Source organism: Cervus elaphus, chromosome 9, assembly GCF_910594005.1.
Source record: "Cervus elaphus chromosome 9, mCerEla1.1, whole genome shotgun sequence".
In the NCBI taxonomy this organism is placed as follows: Eukaryota; Metazoa; Chordata; class Mammalia; order Artiodactyla; family Cervidae; genus Cervus; species Cervus elaphus.
In genome coordinates this window covers 9736226-9758155 of record NC_057823.1, presented here as the reverse complement: position 1 = coordinate 9758155, position 21930 = coordinate 9736226, and the positions used below count along the sequence as shown (strand labels likewise).

General features: G+C 53.4%; 2 protein-coding genes across 5 annotated transcripts; one reads left to right on the top strand and one right to left on the bottom strand.

Annotated features, from left to right (window-relative positions):
• Positions 1 to 3261: 3261 nt before the first annotated feature.
• On the bottom strand, positions 3262 to 12334 carry USHBP1 (USH1 protein network component harmonin binding protein 1). The gene is made up of 12 exons (XM_043911058.1): positions 11786 to 12334; positions 11543 to 11691; positions 10888 to 11311; positions 7684 to 7809; positions 7413 to 7549; positions 7100 to 7240; positions 6650 to 6823; positions 5800 to 6049; positions 4960 to 5181; positions 4103 to 4209; positions 3778 to 3900; positions 3262 to 3522 (listed from the first exon to the last, which is right to left on the bottom strand). Exons 1-12 carry the CDS (start codon positions 11837 to 11839, stop codon positions 3333 to 3335), a joined length of 2097 nt encoding a protein of 698 aa, XP_043766993.1. The 5' UTR covers positions 11840 to 12334; the 3' UTR covers positions 3262 to 3332.
• Positions 12335 to 15222: 2888 nt separating this feature from the next.
• On the top strand, positions 15223 to 21118 carry BABAM1 (BRISC and BRCA1 A complex member 1). 4 transcript variants are annotated; one of them, XM_043911055.1, is made up of 10 exons: positions 15223 to 15349; positions 15719 to 15815; positions 16190 to 16541; positions 17139 to 17197; positions 17773 to 17893; positions 17973 to 18051; positions 18333 to 18357; positions 19285 to 19414; positions 19594 to 19680; positions 20632 to 21118. In XM_043911055.1, the coding sequence occupies exons 3-10, from the start codon at positions 16248 to 16250 to the stop codon at positions 20833 to 20835; spliced, it is 999 nt and encodes a 332-aa protein (XP_043766990.1). In that variant the 5' UTR covers positions 15223 to 15349; positions 15719 to 15815; positions 16190 to 16247; the 3' UTR covers positions 20836 to 21118. The 4 variants fall into 4 exon arrangements, with proteins under 4 accessions (XP_043766990.1, XP_043766991.1, XP_043766989.1 ...); XM_043911056.1 differs by having other exon boundaries at positions 15235 to 15349; positions 15725 to 15815; XM_043911054.1 differs by lacking the exon at positions 15719 to 15815 and having other exon boundaries at positions 15290 to 15349.
• Positions 21119 to 21930: the final 812 nt, after the last annotated feature.

Here is a 21930-nt window from a genome sequence, read left to right as displayed (position 1 = left end):
GGCCGGCAGGGGCGCGAGGTCAGGGGGCCCCTCTCCAGAATTTCAGGCTTCTGGGGGCAGGGCGCCCACCCGCCCAGCGAGGCTGGAGGCGACAGGAATGCCCACCACCCCTGCCGGGGGCCTGCCCCCTTTCCCCTTTAATTTCCTTTTCTTTCTGTGCTTCACAGAAAGAGCTTGACCAGGGGCCGACTGGACTACAGATGTCTCTTCCAGGCTCCCCAGAGTCTCCCAGCTGCTGCTCGGCCTCCATGTCACTGCCCCCAAGACCCAGGGTTAGGACAGCCAGCATATATTAAACACCCTTTGTATGCTCAGGAGAGCAGGCCGCCCTGGGCAAAGAAGCCTGAGCCTCTGCTTCTGAGCCAGTTAACCTTTAACCGGCTGGAAAAGCCCTTCCTGCAGTGACCTTTCACCTTGGAGTCCTGAAGGTCCAGGCCTTATCTCCCGCCCTGCCCTGGGCTAAGCCGGACACTCGGACACGTGGCTGGGCCTCTGAGGGCTGCAGGCAGGAGAAAAGGGTCCTCTGCCCCCACGGGCTCCTACACCCTCCTCTCTCAGGAAGGGTCCTTGAGAAAAGCCATCCCCCTCTCCAGCTGACGTCTGAGGGACATCCTTCCTGGCAAGGGCTGGAGATGTTTGGAGATCTTGCAGCAGTTAAGAGGATACCAAGGTTCTGGAAAAGCCAGGCAATGGATGCCCAGCCCTGGGCCTCTGGGCCTGCTGGGAGGGTGTGGCTGGGCATGAGGGGGGAGGGAGGTTTTAGCAAGTACAGAAAGCAAGAAGCACTAGGGTTAGACACGAGGAAGGACTTTCCAAGGGTCTGACTGGAGTGGAGTTCTCTGCCCCATAACCTGAGTTGGGCTTGAATGGTTAAAGAGGACCCTTTATTTAGGTCCTGGCAGTGCAGTGGTTAGGGCTCTGTGCCTCCACTGCAGGGGACATGGGGTCGATCCCTGGTCAGGGAATTAAGATCTCAAATGTCCCAAGTAAAGATATCGCCTGCAGCAACTAAGACCCGGGTTAGCCAATTTTTTTTTTTTTTTTTTTTTGAGAGAGAGGACCCTTTGGTTCTGCGGCCTGGAAATGGGGAGGGGGGGTGTTAGCTGGGTATTTGGGGTGACGATGGGTGTCTAGGTCCCTGGTCTGAACTTTCTAGGATCCTTGATGGGGGGGTGGGGGGGGACGTGGAGGTGGGTGTCTCAGAGATGAGAGCCAGAGACTTGTAAGGAAGAGAAGGCTCAAGGAGTCAGAGGGGGCCCGGAGAAGGGAAGGGACAGGGAACTGGAGTTTGAGGGACACAAGCCTAGGGGAGGGGTCCGGTGGGAGACTGAAAGAAGGTCTGCCACAGATCCTGGAACTTCGAGGTGATCCAACCTTTGGGGGGCCGCCCCACCTCAGCCCAGGAGCTCTATCGCCCCTGCAGTCCCTGGAGGCCGGGGTGGGGGGGTGGTGCTGAGGTCCGGCCCCGCCCCACCTGACCCCTGCCTGCGGCCCCGCGGTGACATTTGACCTTGCAGAGGCCGCGACCAGGGACAAAGAGGCCTGGGCCCATCTGCTGCGGGGCACCCGTGGGAACAGCAAGACCCGGCTCCCGGTGGCCTGGGAACCTGCCCCCGCCCCGCAACGGCGACCTCAGCTCTCGCCCCCATCGCCGGTGTGAACTCCTTCCCCACCTTCCAACAGGTGACCTTGTCTCCTCTCGGCCCCACCACCCCCCCCCCCCCCCCCCCCCCGCCACGGGCAACCTAGTGAGACTGGGGGCTAAGGTCACTCTTAGACGCTTAGGGAGGGAGACGGACGAGAGGGTCGTACAGTCGGGTCCTCTGCCGGGATACGGGCGACCTTGCCAGCCTGAGTTTCCCTGCTTTCTGCAAAGCCTGCCTCGGTCCGGAGATTGTGTTTATGGTTCGAAGGTCACCAGCCTCCAGCGCTAGCCCGAGGCTCCTGTGGATCCGGAGGACCAGGTTGAGTCTGGGCGGCTGACTAGCGCCGACCTCAGGTCAGCCTTGCCCTGCCGGCGAGAGGCAGCCGCGCCGCGCACACACCTGCACAGGTGCTGCCTGAAGCCCCCCCCCCCCCCGAACCTCACCCCCACCAGGCTGGAATGAAAATCTAACTAATCTGCGTCTTGAATTTCAGCTGCCACCCAGGAGGGGACAGCTGGCCACTAATCCGAGGCGTCTGGGTCGAGCCTAACCCCCGCCTTTCCCAACTCTGCCAGACTCCGCTGGAAGGGCAAGGGGCGTGGGCTATGTAAATAAGATGCTAATCTTTTGCCCGCTGTTAATCTGACACTGGCACCTCCCAGAGCTCCCATCTCCTGCAGGTAAAACTGGCAACTTCTCAGACTGGCCAGGAGCCATCCAGACGCTCTAGGGCAGTGTACTTCTTTGCCCACCGTTACCAAACCTGATTTCCTCAACAACAGCTGTATAACCCCCCTGAGATCTCTCTTGCAGAGTTTCTTCCCTTTGCCCACCACTCTAAAGCCCTTTACCTTAGGTCCACATTCTTTGAATGCAAGTTCTAAGGCCACTTCTGATTCCACCTTCCCCCTCCCTCCACTCAGGGAGCAATGCTCTTCCAGCTAATGTTCCACGTGCTGAACTGTTAAGGCCTCAGTCTTCTTTCTGGGTTATGGGTATCTTCTTGGGAACATCCTTCAGACCAAGCCTAGCATTTCCTTGGAAAGTGGGTGGGCAGGGGAAAGTGTGCCCTGCCCCAGTGGACACCCTGCCGGGCTTCTGGAGACAGATAGGAAAGAAAGGAAAGGAAAGGGAAGTCGCTCGGTTGTGTCCCACCCTTTGCGACCTCATGTACTGCAGCCTCCCAGGCTCCTCCATCCATGGGACTTTCTAGGCAAGAGTACAGGAGTGGGTTGCCATTTCCTTCTCCAGGGGATCTTCCCGACTCAGGGATTGAACCCCGGTCTTCTGCATTGCAGGCAGACACACTTTACCATCTAAGCCACCAGGGAAGCCCTGGAGACAGATAAGGGTTGGAATTTCAGCTCTGGCTATGTAACCTCACTGAACCCTGAATGCCCCCAGCCAGTCATGGGAATCCTGTCTCCACAGCCCAAGTTGCTTCTTCCATGACCCTTCTGACATGTCTCTTCGCATGCCATATGGTGTCAGACCAAATATACTGAGTCTCTCAATTGCCAGCCCCCTCCCCATCAAACCCCAGACACTCAGGTATATCAGCCCTCATCACACAGAACATGCCTCAACATGCAAAGTCATGCCACATGACACAGTGTCTCTCCAGAAGAGTTTATGATGTGACCCGTCACAAGTGTCTGGCATGTCCAGACATGGCCAGGTTAGGGCCTAGAGAAAGGTCTCCCCAGGCCGGGAAGGCGGGCAGGGAAGTCTGGACCTCCCCAGGGCCCTTTCGGTGGCTTCTAGCACGGCCAGCTCCTCTGCCTGACGGGCTTCCATCAGTGTCATCTGCTGCTCCAGCTTCCGCCGTTGCTCTTCCTGCTTCCGGTGGGCACCTCGGAAGGCCATGACCAAGGTGCTGGAGGGAGAAGGAGGCTGAGCCAGGAAACAGCCCCCCATTCCACCCAAGACAGGGGCTATGTACTCCCAGCCCCAGACAGGAAGTCTTTGAGATTGGGTCTTCCGGGGGTCTTAGCATCACTCAGCAGGGGCTGACACACATCAGGCACCAGAGGAGGTGTGGAATGGGTTGAACCTGCCACCCACCTTAGGGGGGGAAGCTGTGGCCCAGAGAGAGCCAGGGATGCCTCTGAGGTTACACAGAGAGACCCACCTGTGAGCTTTGCATAAATCACTGTTCAGCTCAGTACTCTGAGCACGTCTGGCTCGTCCCTTCCGAGCCACCTCTTCTAGCTCTTCCCGCAGAGACTGCAGCTGTTCCCGCAGGCCCAGAGCCCTGGTACAAGGGTGAGGAGAGAGGAACTCACAGACATAGCCACTCCTGTCTGCCTTCCCCACTCCCACCCACCTGCCCAAGATATTTCCATGTGAATACAATGGTACACCCAGTCCTCCACTGTACGCAACACCCCAGTGGGCTCTCACATATTACCCCCAGCCAGGCCACACACACCCCAGCACAGTACCCAGGCACACACCGAGTGAGTGATGCTGACAGTTCCTGGGTCAATTCTTCTGGGTCCTGCACTTTGCTCACTTGGCCTCCATCAATACCCCTGCAGCCGCCAGGGAGAGCAGGAGGACCCTGAGGGAGGCAGAAGGGAGGGTAGTGACACTGACCTCGGCTGAGACTGTGCTCAGCCCAATCTAGACATTGAAGTCATCACAGACTGTGGTGGCTACAGTGCCTGCTCTCACAGAGCCCCCAGCCTTATGAGACACCCCAATAAGGATACAGTTGTTCCCTAACAAGGGAAATAACTAACAAGAGATCTCATTTTTAGGCAGTTCACGAGGACTTCCTAGAGGAGGTGATGTCTGAGCTCAGACCTATAGGATGTCAAGGACTCAGATAAACAGGAAAGTGGTGTTCCTGGCAGAGGCGTAGCACTTAGAAAGGTATGGAGGTAGAAGAGATGATCAAAGGAGGGTTCCAGAAGGCTCTAAAGCTTTAAACAGAGGATAGATATGATTAGACAGTAGGGGCAAGAAGGAAAGCCTCAGGGAGTAAGCTGGAGCCAAAATTTAGGAAAATATGAAGCACGGCGTGGAGCTGCTGGAGTGGGGAATGGGAAGTATGAATAGCCTGGGGGTGGGAAGTAGAAGGGACAGCTGTGAGTGGGAGACACTAAATCCCTTGGGGCTTATTGGGCTCAATACACTCAAAGAAAGAAACTCTGAAGTACAAGTGTGAACTTTCACATGCATTTTTACCATTCAACTCCTTTTTTGGTGCAGAAATGGAAACTGAGGCTCAAAGGAGGCTAGGATTAACCAGGACCACATATCCAGTAGTATACGGCTATCCCTACCAGGCCAAGGCAGGGTCACTCACCTGGGACCACTCCTCCTCATCTCCGCTGCTCCCACCTCCACTGCTGTCTCCACCACTGCTGTTGGCCCCGCCGGTCCGAAGCTGTGCCCGCTCCCAGCGCAGCTGCTCCAGCAGGAGCACATGGGCTGGGCCCTGGGCTCGGAGGGCAGCCTCCCGCAGTTCCAGAGCCCGCTTTTCCCGCCGCACCAGCTGTAGCCGCAGCATCAGGTCCGCCAGAGTCTCCTGAGAGACCAAGGAGAGGGTAGAAAATTTGTGCCTTGAAGGTCAACTGTTGAGAAAACCGAGCCTCTAGGAGGTGCCCACTGAGGGCTGCTCAGGCAAGAATCCTAACCCTTCCCTTGATCTTGCCTGATGGGAAATATCCTTCCATAAAAACTACAGCTGTAGAAATAGACATTCAGAGAGAGCAAGTGTCTTAGACAAAGTCAGGTAGCAACTCAATGGTAGTGTCTGGAGTTTCTCCAAATTCAGAACCTCAGCTCTTTCATGTGTGTGATAGCTGCTCAGTCGTGTCTGACTCTTTTGCCACCCCATGAACTGCAGCCCGCCAGGCTCCTCTGTCCATGGAATTCTCCAGGCAAGCCTACTGGAGTTGGGTGCCATTCCCTTCTCCAGGGGATCTTCCTGACCCATGGATCGAACTCGTGTCTCCTGCATTGGCAGGCGGATTCTTTACCACAGAGAAGCCCCCAGCTCTTTCACGCCAGGTTACAAATTTCAAACAATATCCAGCAAAACTCTCCCTTACTACCTGGTCCCCTCATCACATCTCACTCAGACTCAGCAACAGATTTGGTCCCACCAGGAAAGACTGACACGGTGGCCACAGCCCATGTATACCCGTGTGGCCGCCAGGTCCTGCTGGATCTGCATCTTCTCCAGCCGGGGCAGGGCTGGGCCAGGCTGGGTCCCCAGAATGGCCTGCACCATGGCTTCTGCATGGGGCACGGTAGATATGGGCACCCAGGTGGAGCCAGGTTCGGGGGGAATCTTGACCAGAGCACGGCGTTCCTGGAGACGCTGAACATAGCCCAGGAGCTGGGTAGCCACCTCCTGTGATGTGGGCCTATCCACACTGCTGCCTTCGGGACTGCGGGAAACAGAAGAGGCCTGTGTCAACACTGGTCAGCGTGGCTGTACTAACTTCATGGCGATCCTGGGGGGCTTTGTCATCTTCCGTCTTACTGACAATGATGGTTCCTTCCTATGCCATCTGTGGTAGGCATGGTCAAACTAACACAGTGGGCACCATAATGTAAACCCATATGGGCAACACCAGCCCACTGATGATCATTCATCAGTGATGAATGATGAATGAATGCCACCATGCCAATGGACACAGTCACTCACACCATCATGGGGAAGCCATCACACCAACTCAGTGAGCACCATTGCTTACCTGCCAACCCTGTTATGCAGCATCATGCCAACCCCATGAAGCACCATAATGCCACCCAGTCAGTGGGTACCACCATCCGTCTTCATGCCACCCTGGTGGGTCCTATACCAACCCCAATGGCTGTCACCACCATGTCAACTTTGCTGGGTAGAAACCAGCCAACTCCAGCAGGCCTAATGCCAAGCATAGGAGCCACGCCAACCCCCAACATAGGGCCAGTGCTGGGAGCCCCATTCTGCAACCAGAGCCCCACTCACGGGCCCACCCAGTCCCCAGGGCTCCCAAGGGTACCTTGGATATGAATCCTGCAGTGTCACTCCATCCATGGCAGCCTTCTCCTGGGCTAGGAGCCTCTGAGCTTCCTTCTCAGCTGCCTCCAAGTCATCCATGAAGGCTTCTTTTCCAGCTCCTGAGTCTGCCTCCCGGAGAGTGAGTAAGGCTCCATATGCCTCCTCACAGTGTTCACTGTGGGACAGCAGTTCTGAGCACTCCAGCATACCCATCTTGCTATGTGGGTGACATCCCCACTTGCTCCTGGATCCCTCACTGCTCCTGCTAACCCCAACCCCGGGAGTTTGTAAATTCCTTCAGCACTCTTGGACGAAAATTGCCTTAAGTTAATTTCCACGGCAAGGGCAAACACTTTTCTGAGAGGGCTCCGTCTCTCTCTGGGGATTAAGACTATCCTCTGAGGATGTCCATTTCTTTCCCAGGCAGTGAATCACGGTGGGGTGCACTGACCTATACTGCAAGGCCAGACGCAGCGCAGTGGCCTCAGCCTCCCGCTGGCCCAGCTGCATGCTGAGGCCCTCACACCGGCCCTTGTACTCCTGGAGCACAGCTGACAGCAGGCGGTTGAAGCACTTGAGCTTCTCAGTTTTCCTGCCTCCAGAGGTGGGGAAAAGGGAAAAGTGAGTGACTTTGAAGGGCAGTTAGGACACCACTGATCTCCACCCTTCCCCATCCCTCCGCCACTCCAGCTCCAGACTGCTGGCTTTATATCCCAGCTGGGAGGCACCAGTGCCCTTATGAGCTCAGCGTTTGTGACTCTTACCCTCGGAGTTGCTCCATCTGGGCTTCCATGATGTGCATCTCAGGAGCAAGGGGCTGGGTTGGGAGAGACCCAAGCATCTGGGTGCTGGAATCACTCTGCAGGCGCCGGAGCAGGGGGTGAGCCCGGGAGAAGGGATCCTGTCAAAAAGAGGTGACTTGATTCACCCAGAATTGTCATTGAGAGCCCAGCATCATGGGTTTAGGCTTGAGTCTCATGGCCCCAAACCCTAAGGATCTGAAACAGACCACGGTTTTTAGCTTCACACACTCACCTGTGAGCCCCAGGTCTCTCCATCAGCCCCAGAGCTGCTAGAACCACTAACCGAGCCACCTGCTTGGTCACAGGAAGGAGGTGGGAAGGGCTCCAGCCTCAGCAGGGAATCCTGCAGCTCCTGGACCTTTGGGGAAATGGGGAATGTAAGGCTGGGGTGGCTCCAACCACCTGCCATTCTTCCCTAAGACCTGTTCTTGGAGCAGTGGCAAGAGCACTGGCTGGAATGTAGGACCCACCTCCCCCCCTAGCCCCAGATTCTCATCCTGTACAACCTTCTTGTACAACCTTGGGCAAGTCGTTCAGCCATGACTTGTTGGTCAGGCATTCAGTCATGCAGTCCCTGAATCAAGACTTCTCTTTCCAGATGTCCAATGGGTACATGAAAAGATGCTCATCATCACTAATCTTTGCATGCGTGCATGCTCAGTCACTTCAGCCGTATCTGACTCTTTGTGACCCTATAGACTGTAGCCTGCCAGGCTCCTCTGGCATGAGAGTCCATGGGATTCTCCAGGCAAAAAAAAAGAAAAAGTACTGGAGTGGGTTGCCACGCTCTCCTCCAGGGGATCTTCCCAGCCCAGAGGTCGAACCCGTGTCTCCTGTGGCTCCTGCATTGCAGGTGGATTCTTTACTGCTGAGCCACTGGGGAAACCTCACTAATCCTCAGGAAAATGCAAATCAAAGCCACAATGAGATACCACCTTACATCAGATAGAATGGCAAGCATCAAAAAGACAAGAAAGGGACTTCCCTGGCAGTTCAGGGGTTAGGACTCCGCGCTTCCACTGCAGGAGGCACGGGTTCGATCACTGGTTGGGGGAACTAAGATCCTGCATGCCTTGCCGAGTGGCGCGACCAAAAGAAGAAAAGAATGCAAGAGATAAGTGTAGGCGAGGATGTGGAGAAAAGGGAACCTTCATGCACTGTTGTTGAGAATGTAAATGGGTGCAATCACTATCGAAAAAAGTATGGCAGTTCCTCAAAAAAATAAAAATAGAATGACTATATGATACAGCAATTCCATTTCTGGGTATTTCTCTGAAGGAAACCAAAATGCTATCTCGAAAAGACATCTGCACCCGCATGTTCATTGCAGCATTATTTACAAGAGCCAAGACACAGAAGCAACCTAAGTGTCCACCGATGGATGAATGGATAAGATGTGGTAAATATATTTAGAGAATGAAATATTATTCATCTGTAAAAAAGGAATCTTGCTATTTGGAACAATATAGAAGGACCTCAGGGTTTCCCCGGTGGCTCAACAGTAAAGAATCTGCCTGCGGTGCCGGAGCCGCAGGAGACGTGGGTTCGATCCCTGGGTTGGGAAGATCCCCTGGAGGAGGAAATGGCCACCCACTCCAGTATTCTTGCCTGGAGAATCCCATGGACAGAGGAACCTGGTGGGCTACACAGTCCCTGGGGTCACAAAGAGTTGGACACAACTGAAGTGACTTAGCACGCACACAGAAGGACCTTAAAGGTACTATGCTAAGTGAAACAAGTCAGCCAGATAAAGACAAATAGTACATGATCTCACTTATATGTGGAGTCTAAAATAAAACAAGGGCGTTCCCTGGTGATCCAGTGGTTAGGACCCGGTGCTTTCACTGCTGTGGGCTGGGGTTCAACCCCTGGTCGGGACCTGAGATCCACCAAGCCATGCAGCAGGGCACAGATAGATAGATAGACAGATGATAGGTTAGAATTTTTAAAAACTGAACTCACAGATACAGGGAACACGTTGGTGGTTGCCAGGGTTGAGGGGAGGGGTCAGGGGGGTAAAACTTTTTTTTAAAAAGACTTCTCTTTCCTGGCTGAGAAATGGGCTCCGCTCCTTGCGCTGGGCTTCCGCAGCCCAGGTCTCACCATCTGTGTCCCTCCTGCCCTGACATCACCTGGGCTCTGGACCCAGACATAAAACTGTCCCTTTAATAGCCCCATGTGGGTGTTTCAGGGCATCTTGAGCTGATTAAGGCCCAAGGGCTCTGGTCTCCCTTCCTCCGAACCTGCCCCTCCCACAGGCTCCCTATGTCTCACTTCCAGTCTCTAAGGCTCCCAATCCAGGTCTCGTCCTCAGCCCCTCTCTAGCTTTCACATCCCACCTGCCAGCTCCATCTTCAGCATCCCCGCTGAATCTGCCCAGTTCTCACCGTCTCCACAACTTTGCCACCTCCTGGATCTCCAAGATTCCACCTTCTCCCTCCACAAGCTGTTCCTCACAAAGTCGCCAGAGGGCGCCTGTGAGCACCTGCGTCAGGTCTCCACCCTTGTTGGCTCAGAGCCCTCCGTGCCTCCCACCTCACTCGCAGCAAAAGTTCAAATCCTTCTTGAGGCCCACAAGGCCCTCCGGGATCTGCTCCCATCACCTCGGTACCCTTGTCTCCTCCTGCTCAGCCCCATACTGGCCTCCTCACTGTTTCTTGAACACACGAATCGCACTACAACCTCCAGCCTTTGCCTATACTGTTCCTTTTGCCTAAAATGCTCTTCCCCAGTTCCTTACATGGTTCCTCCCTTGCCTCCTTGTGGCCTTTATTCAAGTGTCATTTCTTCGGTGGGCCTCTCTGATCCTCTTAACTAAAGTTGCGAGGGACCTTTGTCTCTTTGGGGTTGCCGACAAAGGTCCAAACAGTCAAAGCTATGGTTTTTCCAATAGTCAATTATGGATATGAGTGTTGGACCATAAAGAAAGCTGAGCGTCAAAAAATTGATGCTTCTGAACTGTGGTGTTGGAGAAGACTCTTGAGAATTCCTTGGACAGCAAGGAGATCAAACCAGTCAATCCTAAAAGAAATCAGCCCTGAATACTCATTGGAAGGACAGATGCCGAAGCTGAAGCTCCAATACTTTGGCCATCTGATACAAAGAGCTGACTCACTGGAAACGACCCTGATGCTGGGAAAGATTGAAGGCAGGAGGAGAAGAGGGTGACAGAGGATGAGATGGTTAGATAGCATCACTGACTCAATGGACATAAGTTTGAGCAAACTCTGGGAGATGGCAGAGAAGACAGAGAAGCCTGGCGTACTGCAGTCCATGGGGTTGCAAAGAGTTGGACACAACTGAGCGACTGAACAACAGCAAGGCAAGTCAAAGCTCCAGGAAATCTTCACAAATGAACAAATGATTCAATGTGTCTTATGCCAGGCCTGCCTCCCTCCCACCAGGCATGCCTGGGAGGCAGGCCTGCCCTGCTCACCTCTCTCTGCAGCATCTCCTTCTCAGCCTGGAAGGCCTTCAGAGAGTTCTGTGTGCGGATCAGCTCATCCTCCCGGCTGCCCAGGGCCAAACGCAGCCAGGCATTCCTTTCAGCCAATCTGGCTGCCTCCCGCTGGCAGCTCCCAGCCCCCTCCTGCTCCAAACAGGGCTTTGGTGCCCCCTGGCTTCTGTCCTTTGCCTCCACTGGCTCAGGACAGTTTGGGGGACGGTGGCGCCAGGCAGCAGCAGTTGCTTCCAGAGAGCTCAGCGCTTGCTGAAGAGTCTGAAATACATCAGGTCCAGAGCGGATGCTCTCCTTGTCCTGTGGGGCTACCTCTGGGGCCTGGTGGGTTTCCTCATGGGGCCGCTCCTCAGGGGCTGGGGCTGGTCCCCTGCTAGTGTCCCCATCAACTTCTTTGTCAGTCCTGTGAAGAGGTGAAGGATGGAAATTTCTGGAAATGGGGTCATCTGGGATAGCTAACACACAGAGGGTTTGTAACAAGGCCAGCACTGCATCATACAGGGCCTTGAAAGTCAGGCCACGGGCAATGGGAGCCATGGCATGTGTGTGAGTCAGGGAGGGACATAAAAACCATCTATGGGTGGGAAAGATGTGCCAGGCCTGCAGTGGGGGACACAGACCAAGTGGGCCTTACCTGCTCTCCAAGCCCTGCCCTTTGGCCTCCACCTCAGGGCCCAACAGTTCCAGCTTGGCGCTATCTTGAGATGCCACAGGGCCCGGCTCAGAGCTCCCACTGGCTGCCTCAGCCTCCTCTGAACTCTCTGCCACAGGGTCCAGCTCACCCTGCAAATGATCCCCAGGGCTGAGCTCTGAGCCAGGCAGATCTGGGTGCTGGGGTCTTGCAGGGTTGGGTGTGGCAAGGAGGGGGAACACTTACGGGCAGAGCGTGTCTCCCTCGCCGGCTTCGGGGCCGTGTGGCCCTGGCACTCATTGTTATCCAGAAATCAGTGTCTTCTGAATCCTCCTTTATCCTCACCCACTAAAACTACAACCTGACTTCAGCTCAAAACAAATGACAACCTTAATTTCCTCTTCTGTGAAATGGGCATTGATTTCACTTCTCCAAAAGGATCTTGAGTTATCAATGTGGATTTGGTGCATTTGAATGCCTCCCTTGATGGCCAGCTCACTACCTCTCAAGGTTGCCCTGACCTCTTCCTTCGTTTCTGTGTCCTTTATTTTCCTCTCTCTTTGATCCCTTGCCTCCCCTATCGGGGCTTGGGAGGAGGAGTTCAACTGTCCTCTCTCCTCCCCAGGGCTCTCCTGAACCAGAGATTCTAATCCTGGGATTTGGTTCCCTCAGCCCGCTCTACTTCCCTGTTCTCCTGGGGGGTACCTTGGTCAGAAAACCAAGTCCCTGGACATTCTTGGGGTCACTCTGACCACTGCCCGCTCAAGCTTGGGCTGGCCAAGGCCAGCCTGGGAGGGGCCGGGAAACAGGAAGCCTCCTCCCCTGGCCATGTGACTTGCTATTGTGTAGTTTCCTCTTCAAGGACAGGGGCTTCCTCCAGCCCTAGCAACAGGACACATGTCCAGCTCCCGAGATGCCAGTCCCTCCTCGCCTCTGCTTCCAAGGCCACGGCTCCTCCAACTCTGACCCTTAGATTTTATTTCTTGGAAGCTAGAGTGCTCCTCTGGGCTGATGCTCTTCACTTGGCCTCTGACTGTCCCTTAAGCGTCAGAGTTCTCGCTCCACTTCAAGTCACAGACAGATCTGGGGTTGGTCCCCCTGAGCAAGCGATGGTCCCTTCTGAGCCCTAGTTTCTTTGTCTTCCTTCAGTGTCATGGGAGGTTTTTGTTTTGTTTTTTTCAAAACAAAAAAATTTCTTTTGAAATATAGCTAATTTACAATGTTGTATTAGTTTCAGGTATGTAGCCAAGTGTTTTTTATTTTTATTCTTTCTTTTAGAATATTACAAATTCTTTTTTATTCCTTCTCAGGTTCTTTCCATTATAGGATTACAAAATACTGAATATAATTCCCTGTGCCTTTTGTAGGTCCTCGTTGTTTATTGTATATAGTGTGTACCTCTTAATCTCAAACTCCTAATTTATCTCTCCCCCCCGCTTCCCCTTTGGTAACTATAAATTTGCTTTCTTATGTCTGTGAGTCTATTTCTGTTTTGTAAATAAGATCATTTGTATCATTTTCCCCCAAATTTAACTGCACATCTTGTATTTTATTTTTAAAATAAAAAAATTTATTTATTTATGGCTATGCTGGGTCTTCATTGCTGCGTCAACTTTTTCCTCGAGTTGTGGTGAGGGGGGATACTCTCTATTTGGGGTATGCGGGCTTCTCATTGCCATGGCTTCTCTTGTTGTGGAGCAGTTTCGAGGCACACAGGCTTCAGTAGTTGCAGCACATGAGCTCAGTAGTTGTGGCTCCTGGGCTCCAGAGCACAGGCTCCGTAGCTGTGGAGCATGGGCTCAGTTGCTCCACAGCATGTGGATCTTCCTGGACCAGAGATCAAACCAATGTCCCCTGCATTGACGGGCAGATTCTTTACCACTGAGCCACCAGGGAAGCCTTGTATCATTTTTTAAAATTCCACATATGAGTGATATCCCTGGAGAAGGACATGGCAACTGACTCCAGTATTCCTGTCTGGAAAATCCCATGGACAGAGGAGCCTGGCGGGTTACAATCCGTGGGGTCACAAAGAGTCAGACACAACTGAGCAATTAAATAGCAGTATAAGTGACATCATATATTTGTCTTTGTCTGACTCGCTTCATGCAGTATGATAATCTCTAGGCCCATCTCTGTTGCTGCAAATTTCTTTCTGTTTTGTGGCTCAGTAGTATTCCAGTATATATATATATAGTATATTGTATATATTGTACACATTGTATATATATACATGTATATGTATATATACCTCTATGTGCTGAGTCACTCAGTCATGTCTGACTCTTTGTGACCCCTTGGACTGTAGACCGTCAGGCTCCTCTGTCCATGGGCATTCTCCAGGCAAGAATACTGGAGTGGGTTGCTATACCCTCCTCATATACATACATATACACACATATATGTGTATTTATATATATATATAAAATGTGTGTGTGTATATATATGTGTGTGTGTATATATATATGCATATATGTTTGCATATATATACATTTGCACATGGTCAGGCACCATCAGAGAACTGAATCGTAAGGCACCCTCCTTGTTCCCTACTGCCTCTCTGACCTCCCCATCTCTGGTTCCTCTGCTTCTCCTCCATAAATGCTGAATTCCTCAGATCCCAGATGATTCCTACATCCTGTTCATTTTTCCTGCATCCACCTCTAAAGGGCCTCTTCCGCATCTCCATCCACAGTCAGCGCTCAAGCCTCTCCTCCCCAAGGTGGATGCCAGCCCAGCTCCCTCCCAGGGCTCCCACGCCTCCACTCCCTTCCCCACCCAGGACCCAGAGACAGAGGTCTCACTGTTCACCTCCCTGGCTCACACACCCTCCATGGCTCCCCATTGCCCTTGGGAAACATTTCATGCTCTTCAGCCTGGCATTCAAGGTCTTCAATAAAATCATGCATGCGGGTGGCACCAGTGTGTACTCCCGTCTCTAGCCACGATAACCTCTTCCATAAACAGCTGAAGCTTCTCAACTCCTTCACACCCTGGTGCCTTTGGCCATGCCTTAACCTTTGCCTGAAACACCCCTTCCTTCCTAGTACACAGCCCCTCCGGACTCTCTTTGAACCGGAGTTTAGCTGATGTGGGCAAGTTTAACAGATTTTAACAAGAAACTGAGGCTCAGTTTTTAGGTGGTTATGGAGCTGAGGGGAGAAGTGTGCATGAAGAAAGGAAGGGTGGCTTGAAATAGTTCTGGCTTGGTATTTTTTTAATTTTTGCAAATATCTGTAAAATAAGGAGCTGATTTAAATAATTGGGAGGGGCCTTGGGATCTGGACCACGCCCACCTCTGCCGCAAAATCCCCTCACTGAGGTTCGGTCAAGTCCATCAATCACCAATCAGCCCCTCCTCTTCTAAATCCCGCCCAATTCAGCCCCACTTTGTTTAATCACACGGTAAACTAGGTCTTCTCCATCTTTCTGAGCCTTTCCCATTGTAAGTCTTACTCCACTCCGCCTCGATTCAGCCTATCACGTCAGAAGGGCTGACCACCGTAATTTGAATCGGCCAGAAACATAAAAACTCCTCCTTGTCTCACTTTAGCCAATCGCATCCCAGATCCCGCCCCACTAGGCTCCCACTCCAGCCTATCACAATCCAAACCCCGCCTCCTAGCACAGTCTCACCCTATCAGCTTCCAAGGCTCTCCAGCCTCGTCCCATTCATCTCTCCATTCGGCTTTCGGCCGCTGAACTACAGTTCCCAGTAGGCGTGACGGCTGCGCCAAACTACTTCCGGCTGCTAAAGATGGCGGCTTCCTAGCGGGTCAGCGGATGAGTAGGAAGGAGGCTCAGGCAACGGTGAGCAGAAGTTGGGTGGTGAAAGCGCGCGGGATCCGTCCTTAAAGGCCCACCTTCCTTAGCTCCAAAAATTCAGCCTCTCATTTGCTCTGAGGCTTCCGCCTTCAGCTCTAGTTTCTCCTGCAGTTTAGCCTCCATCTCCCTTGCTGCAGCTATGCTTTCCTTACAGATTATGGGGGCTGCAAGGCGCTCAGAGATCATCCCCAGCAGCCCTCACCCATTGCCTAGACAGACAAACTGTTCCACTGGCGCCCCGTTTTTCCGCAAAGGAATTGCACACCTCTCCAGTGTGCAGACACCGCCTAAGCAGTCACTATGGAGGGGAGAACCCTAGAAGTTTGTATCCTTTATTCACCAAGACATTTTCAGTTTCAGGTGGCAGAACCCCCAACTCAGTCTGGCTTAAGCAAGAAAGGGAATTTAGGCATAGCTGGATCCGGGCGCTGAGAAGTCTTTCATTTTCTGGGTGAGCATCACTTCAGGCAAGCTCTCTTTCCCCCTCTTGGAAGCAAGAGAGGCTCCTAGCAGCTTTGGACTTGTATCCTTCCAGTACTGCAATTCGGAACTGCCCCTCCCTGGTGTGTTCTGGGTCACGTCCTCATCTCTGAGCCATTCACAGTGGCCAGATGAGCACCCTAGCCAAAAGGGGGAGAGGAGGGGTTAGCTCTACGAAAAAAAAAAGGGGAGGCTGTTATCTCAAGTCAGAGTGGATGCTGGGTTGATAAGTGTAAAAGGCACCCATCCTACAGATGAGGAAACTGAGTCCCTGAGCAGAGTGACTCTTATTGTCAGTAAGAGACTTGTGACCTGTTCTGCTCAGTAACCAAATGCTTTTAAAAGCCCTGAGGAAAGGATCCTGGCTTCCCTCATCCCCGCTGCATCCAGCCACTCCGGAACCATGGAGGTGGCAGAGCCCAGCTGTCCCACGGAAGAGGAGGAAGAAGAGGAGGAGGAAGAGGAGCAGTCAGCTGAGCCCAGGCCCCGCACTCGCTCCAACCCTGAGGGGGCTGAGGACCGGGCGCTGGGGGCCCAGACCAGTGTGGGCAGCCGCAGTGAGGGTGAGGGCGAGGCGGCCAGTGCTGACAACGGGGCCACCAACCCTCCAGGAGCCGGTCCCAAGCCGTGGCAGGTGCCTCCACCAGCCCCAGAGATCCAGGTGCGGACCCCAAGGGTCAACTGTCCAGAGAAAGTGGTAAGTGAGAGGCTTGGCCTGTGGCTTTGAGATGTTAGGGAACCTTGGGTTAAATGTCATTCTTTAGGATTCACTCTGGAAAACAGTCTCTTTCTATTAGTGTCCTAGGGCAGCTGGGCTTCCCAAGTGGCTCCGTAGTAAAGAATCCACCTGCCAATGCAGGAGACGCTGGTTCAATCCTTGGGTTCGGAAGATCCTTGGAGAAGGGCATAGCAACTCACTCCAGTATTCTTACATGGAGAATCCGATGGACAGAGGAGCTTGGAGGGCTACAGTCCATGGGGTCATAAAGAGCTGGACACAACTGAAGTGGATTCAGTAGCCCTGCAGCATGTGGGATCTTAGTTCCTTGACCAGGGGTCAAACCTTTGTCTGCTGCACTGGAAGGCGGATTCTTAACCACTGGACCCCCAGGGAAGTCCCTCAGCTGCCTCCTTCTAGAGTGGATGGCTTGGCTGGGAACTGGGGGTCATCATATAGCCTTCTCCCATGAGGCTTCTTGGAGAGGGCCAGCAGAGTGGCATGGGGGCCCGCAGTGACATCCAGTTGCCAAGTACTGCTGGTCACAGCCCTCACTAGCCTCCAAATTTGTTGCAGATCATCTGCCTGGACCTGTCAGAGGAAATGGCGCTGCCAAAGCTTGAGTCATTCAATGGGTGAGAGGGGTTATTTGGGGGCTGGAGTTTCCCACCGTGGCTGGGAGGAGCCCAGCCCCCAAAATGCAGGGTTGTCTCTCTAAGACTGACTCCTGGGTCCTGGAGGGATTGGAGAGTAACCGTGATAACTGGTAATGTTACAGCTGCAGCCCGCTGGGGTTCTGTTCTCAGCACTTGAGAGCTGTCACACTCCACCCATGTCACAGCCATGACTCGGAAACTCCGAGAAGCAAGGTGACTTGCTCAAGGCCTCCTGGCAGATGGGCAGAGCCAGATTCAGAGCAAGGCCTGGCTGACTCCAAAGTCCTGGCCTGTGAGCAGCTAAGTCTCACTGGGGTCAGGCAGCAGGGCTTGAGCACAAGCCTACCTCCCCTTCCCTGGCATTCCTGATGATCCATGAGTGAGCCAAGGTGGGGTGCCTCCTCTGGATCAGATGTAAGGCCCAGGCTGGCCAGAGGGACCCATTCAGTGAGGACAAAAGCTGGAGAGTCAGCTGGGCTGGGTTTGTGGCTGGGCTCTACCGCCTGCCTGGCTGCGTGACCTGGGCCTTAACCACCGCCTCACTCTCACCCCAGCTCCAAAACCAACGCCCTCAATGTCTCCCAGAAAATGATCGAGATGTTCGTGCGGACAAAACACAAAATTGACAAGAGCCACGAGTTTGCGTTGGTGGTGGTGAACGATGACACGGCCTGGGTGAGGCTGGGGGCAAGCCTGGCTCCCCGGGGACCCCCAGGGCTTATAGCACCTTGCTGAGTTTCAGTCTTCCCTGCAGCTGTCTGGCCTGACCTCTGACCCCCGTGAACTCTGCAGCTGCCTCTACGACCTGGAAACAGCTTCCTGTTCCACCTTCAGTATCCTTTCTATGCAGGGAAGAGAATGGCCCCCGTCCTGAGGGAAATGGGGGCTTTGAGTCACTGAGGGCCTTCAGGTCATCTGATGCCAGCCCTCTCTTTTATGATCTGTGCTGAGGGAAAACTAGCTCAGTGAGGGCAAGTGACTGGAACAGGGTCACATAGCATGCCTCCTGGCAGCCGACTCAGAGGCAGCTGTACTCTCCCAGCCTCTGGAGGAGGGAAGCCGCCCACCTCTGTCTACCCATGCACTGCTCTGCTCTCCTTAGCATTCTCACCAGATTTGGAAGGTCTCTTCAGCCTCATGTAAGTCCCCCATGGGGAAATTATTACTCACCTTTGAAGAGAAGAACCCCTCCTGGGTAAAAGCTCCAAACAGCCCAGAAATAGTCCTTTCGGGAAGCCGAAAGGCTTCCTTTCTCAGCCTTACCCCTTGGAACAATTGCTTACTTACCTGTCTGAAAGCATTTTTGCAAAAGAGGTTCTTTTTTCACATCTTGCCCTCTGTGTTACTTTCTTTTTTTTTCCTTCTAATTTATTTATGTATGTATTTCTTTTTGGCTGTGCTGGGTCTTGGCTTTCTCTAGTTGCAGTGAGCGGGCTTCTCATTGCGGTGGCTTCTCTTGTTCCAGAGCACAGACTGTAGGTGCAGAGGCTTTGGTGGTTGCAGCACGTGGGCACAGTAGTTGCAACTTGTGGGCTCTGGAACATGGGCTCTGTAGTTGTGGCACTTGGCTATAGTTGCTCTGTGGCATGTGGGATCTTCCCGGACCAGGGATCCAACCAGTGTCCCTTGTAATGCAAGGCAGATTCTTAACATCTGGACCACCAAGGAAGTTCCTCTGGGTTATATTCTGACAGCCCAGTGGCCCGCCACTACTTTAACTGCAGGGCAGCAAACTTTTTCTTTAAGGGCCAGATAGTACATTTTTGGCTCTGTGGGTCATGTGGTCACTGTTGTGTTGACCAGACTCTGCCGTTGTAATCCGAGCAAGCGCTGGCTTTGGGGTCAGCAAAACCTCTGATGGAGCAGGAGAGGTCAGGGAGAAAGGTGAAGCTGGGAAGGTGCCGGGGCAGAGGGAACAGCATGGGGAAAGGCTCAGAGGCAACAGTGAACTTGGGAGGGGTCAGGTGGGACCTCACATACCCAGTGAGGAGCTGGGCTCTCCTGGGGGGACGAGAAGGATGGGCCACCAAGGTGTACTCTGACCATCCCCCCTTCGTGCTGCACAGCCAGCAGAAGACTGAGCTGCCAGTCACAGAGAACGTGCAGACGATCCCACCGCCGTATGTGGTCCGAACCATCCTGGTCTATAGCCGTCCACCCTGCCAGCCCCAGTTCTCCCTGACAGAGCCCATGAAGGTGAGTGAGACCTGGGAGAAGGATGCCTGCAGCCAGCACGATGGTGGTTAGATACTAGGAGGGACTTCCTGAACACAGGTGCTGGGGTACCTGGAATCAAGTTCCCAGAATCTAGAGATTTGGGGTCATGGGGCCATAGGGTGACCCTAGTCCCAAAGACTACCTTTCTTCCCCTGCAGAAAATGTTCCAGTGCCCTTATTTCTTCTTCGATGTTGTTTACATCCACAACGGCGCTGATGAGAAGGAGGAGGAAATGAGCTGGAAGGTGAGAGGCCACCAGAGTGTGGGCGGCAGGTGGATGTACATGGGAGGTCTCTGAACCCCCCTGCCCCAGCCCTAAGGGAAAGGAGGCCCTTTTCACTGAGGGCCGTCAGGGCATCTGATGCTCACCCCCTAGATTATGATCTGTGCTGAGGAAGAGCAGCCTCAGAGAGGGCAAGAAACCAGGCCAGGGTCACACAGCATGTCTCAGGCACAGTGGTACCTGGCAACAGGCTCAGAGGCACCTGTACTCCTATGGGGTCGGGAGGAGGGAAGCCACCTGCCCCTGCCCACTCACATACTGCTCTGCCATTAGCCTTCTCCTTATCATTCCTGGCCCTTCTAGATCATGGTCAGTCAGATTCCAACATTTCCCACTTGTCTGCAGTGAACTAATGGGGCTGTTGGGACGGTGGCCCAGGAGCATGTAAGGTCCTGTCCACCTCATCCCCAACATCCCCTGCTTCTCTCTCTTCCTGCTGTTCTGTCTCTGTGCCCTCTGCGTGGAGCACACTTCCATCCCTGCCTCCCCAGGCTCTGCTGGTCCTTTACATTCCAGCCCTGAACTAGTTGTGGCATCTCGAGTTGGCCACTTATCTCTCCGAGCCTCACTTGACCCAACCGTGAGCAGAGGGGGTTGAGCCCAGCTCCTACTTATATGTCAGTACACAAACTGGAAGACCCTACTCTGAGAAGCCTTCCCTGCTTCTCTGGATAGATCAGCGTCAGGGGGCTGGGGGTCATGTGCTTCTCCAGACTATGGGCTCCAGCTCTGAGACCCTTGGGGTGGGTGGGTGGCAGGAAATGTTTGCTGAATGTGGGAATAGTTTCTGCCTGGCAAACTCCTCTGCACCCTTCAGAACCCATCCCTGAGATCCCTCCTGGGAGGCCCTCCAAGACAGGGAGGGCTTGGCAGCAGAACATCTGCATGAACAGCCCTTCCTTGGCCCCACAGGACATGTTTGCCTTCATGGGAAGCCTGGATACCAAAGGTACCAGTTATAAATACGAAGTGGCGCTGGCTGGGCCAGCCCTTGAGCTTCACAACTGTATGGCCAAGCTGTTGGCTCATCCACTGCAACGGCCTTGCCAAAGCCATGCCTCCTATAGCCTGCTGGAGGAGGACGATGAAGCCACTGAGGTTGAGGCCACTGTCTGAACCATCCCTGTGCATCCAACCTTCTTGTACAATGAAACCCTTGGCATAGAACACTGGTTCTCAGACTGGGCTCCCTAGGACCCCCAGAGGGGGTTCTAGGAAGTATCTGAGGCACCTGGGCAGCCCTGAAGGAACCCTAAGATTCCAGGAAGCATCCCAGGGACTCTGGACACCCAGTCCCCATGTTTCCCAGCTCATATCCCACTCCTGAGTTTTTCAGTTGTAATTTTTGTTGTGCTTTGTGTGATTTTTGTCATCAGAATAAAAATCTGAGACTCCCTAACCCAAGTCCACTGTTCATTGAAATCTTTTCGGTTGCAAGTGACAGAAAACCCACCCACTGAACTGAAAGGAGAATGGCTAGGTTCTTGTAGATAAGAAGCTAAGATGGAGCTTTAGGCTTGGCTGTATCCAGGTGCTCTGACATTGCTTTGGGAAGAGCTGAAACACACTGCATGGTTGGTTTTCATTATGCCCTGCTTTCCTCCCAACCTGTGGAAAGGGGTAATATGGCTGACCACTCTGCAAATCCCAACCCAGGTGAAGTGAGGGCTCTCGCAGCACCCCTTGTGACAGGTCTTGCTTGGGTCAGTCATGGGCCAGAACTGTGGAACGCCCTCATTGGTCAGGCCTCTCTCAAGCCTCTCTGGGAAGAGAGGTTTATAGTTCCATCAGGAAATAGTGTGGGTGCTCTCCAGAGGAAGGGAAACAGATAGAACAGGTCCATCACTCAACTTGATCTTCCTGGATAATGAGCAGTTGTGGGGAAAAAAAAAAAAAACAACACACCTTACCAGCTAGATTTTCTCAGTTGCATATAAAACGAAAATAGCTTTATCAAGAAACAGCTTTACTTTCCCAGGAGCCTTTACTGGGCACCCGTGTGCCAGGTCCCTCTTTCAACTTAACACCAGCCTGGAAGGGATTATTCTCCCATTCTGCATATGGGGAAACTAACACCCTAAGAGGCCCAGGGCTCCAAAGTAACGGACTTCAGACTCGGCAGGACTGAAAACGGGCGGCGCAGAGCCTCCGCAGGCGGTAGCTATTAACTGAAACCTTACAAACTGTGAGGGCTGCGTGCACCTCGGCAGA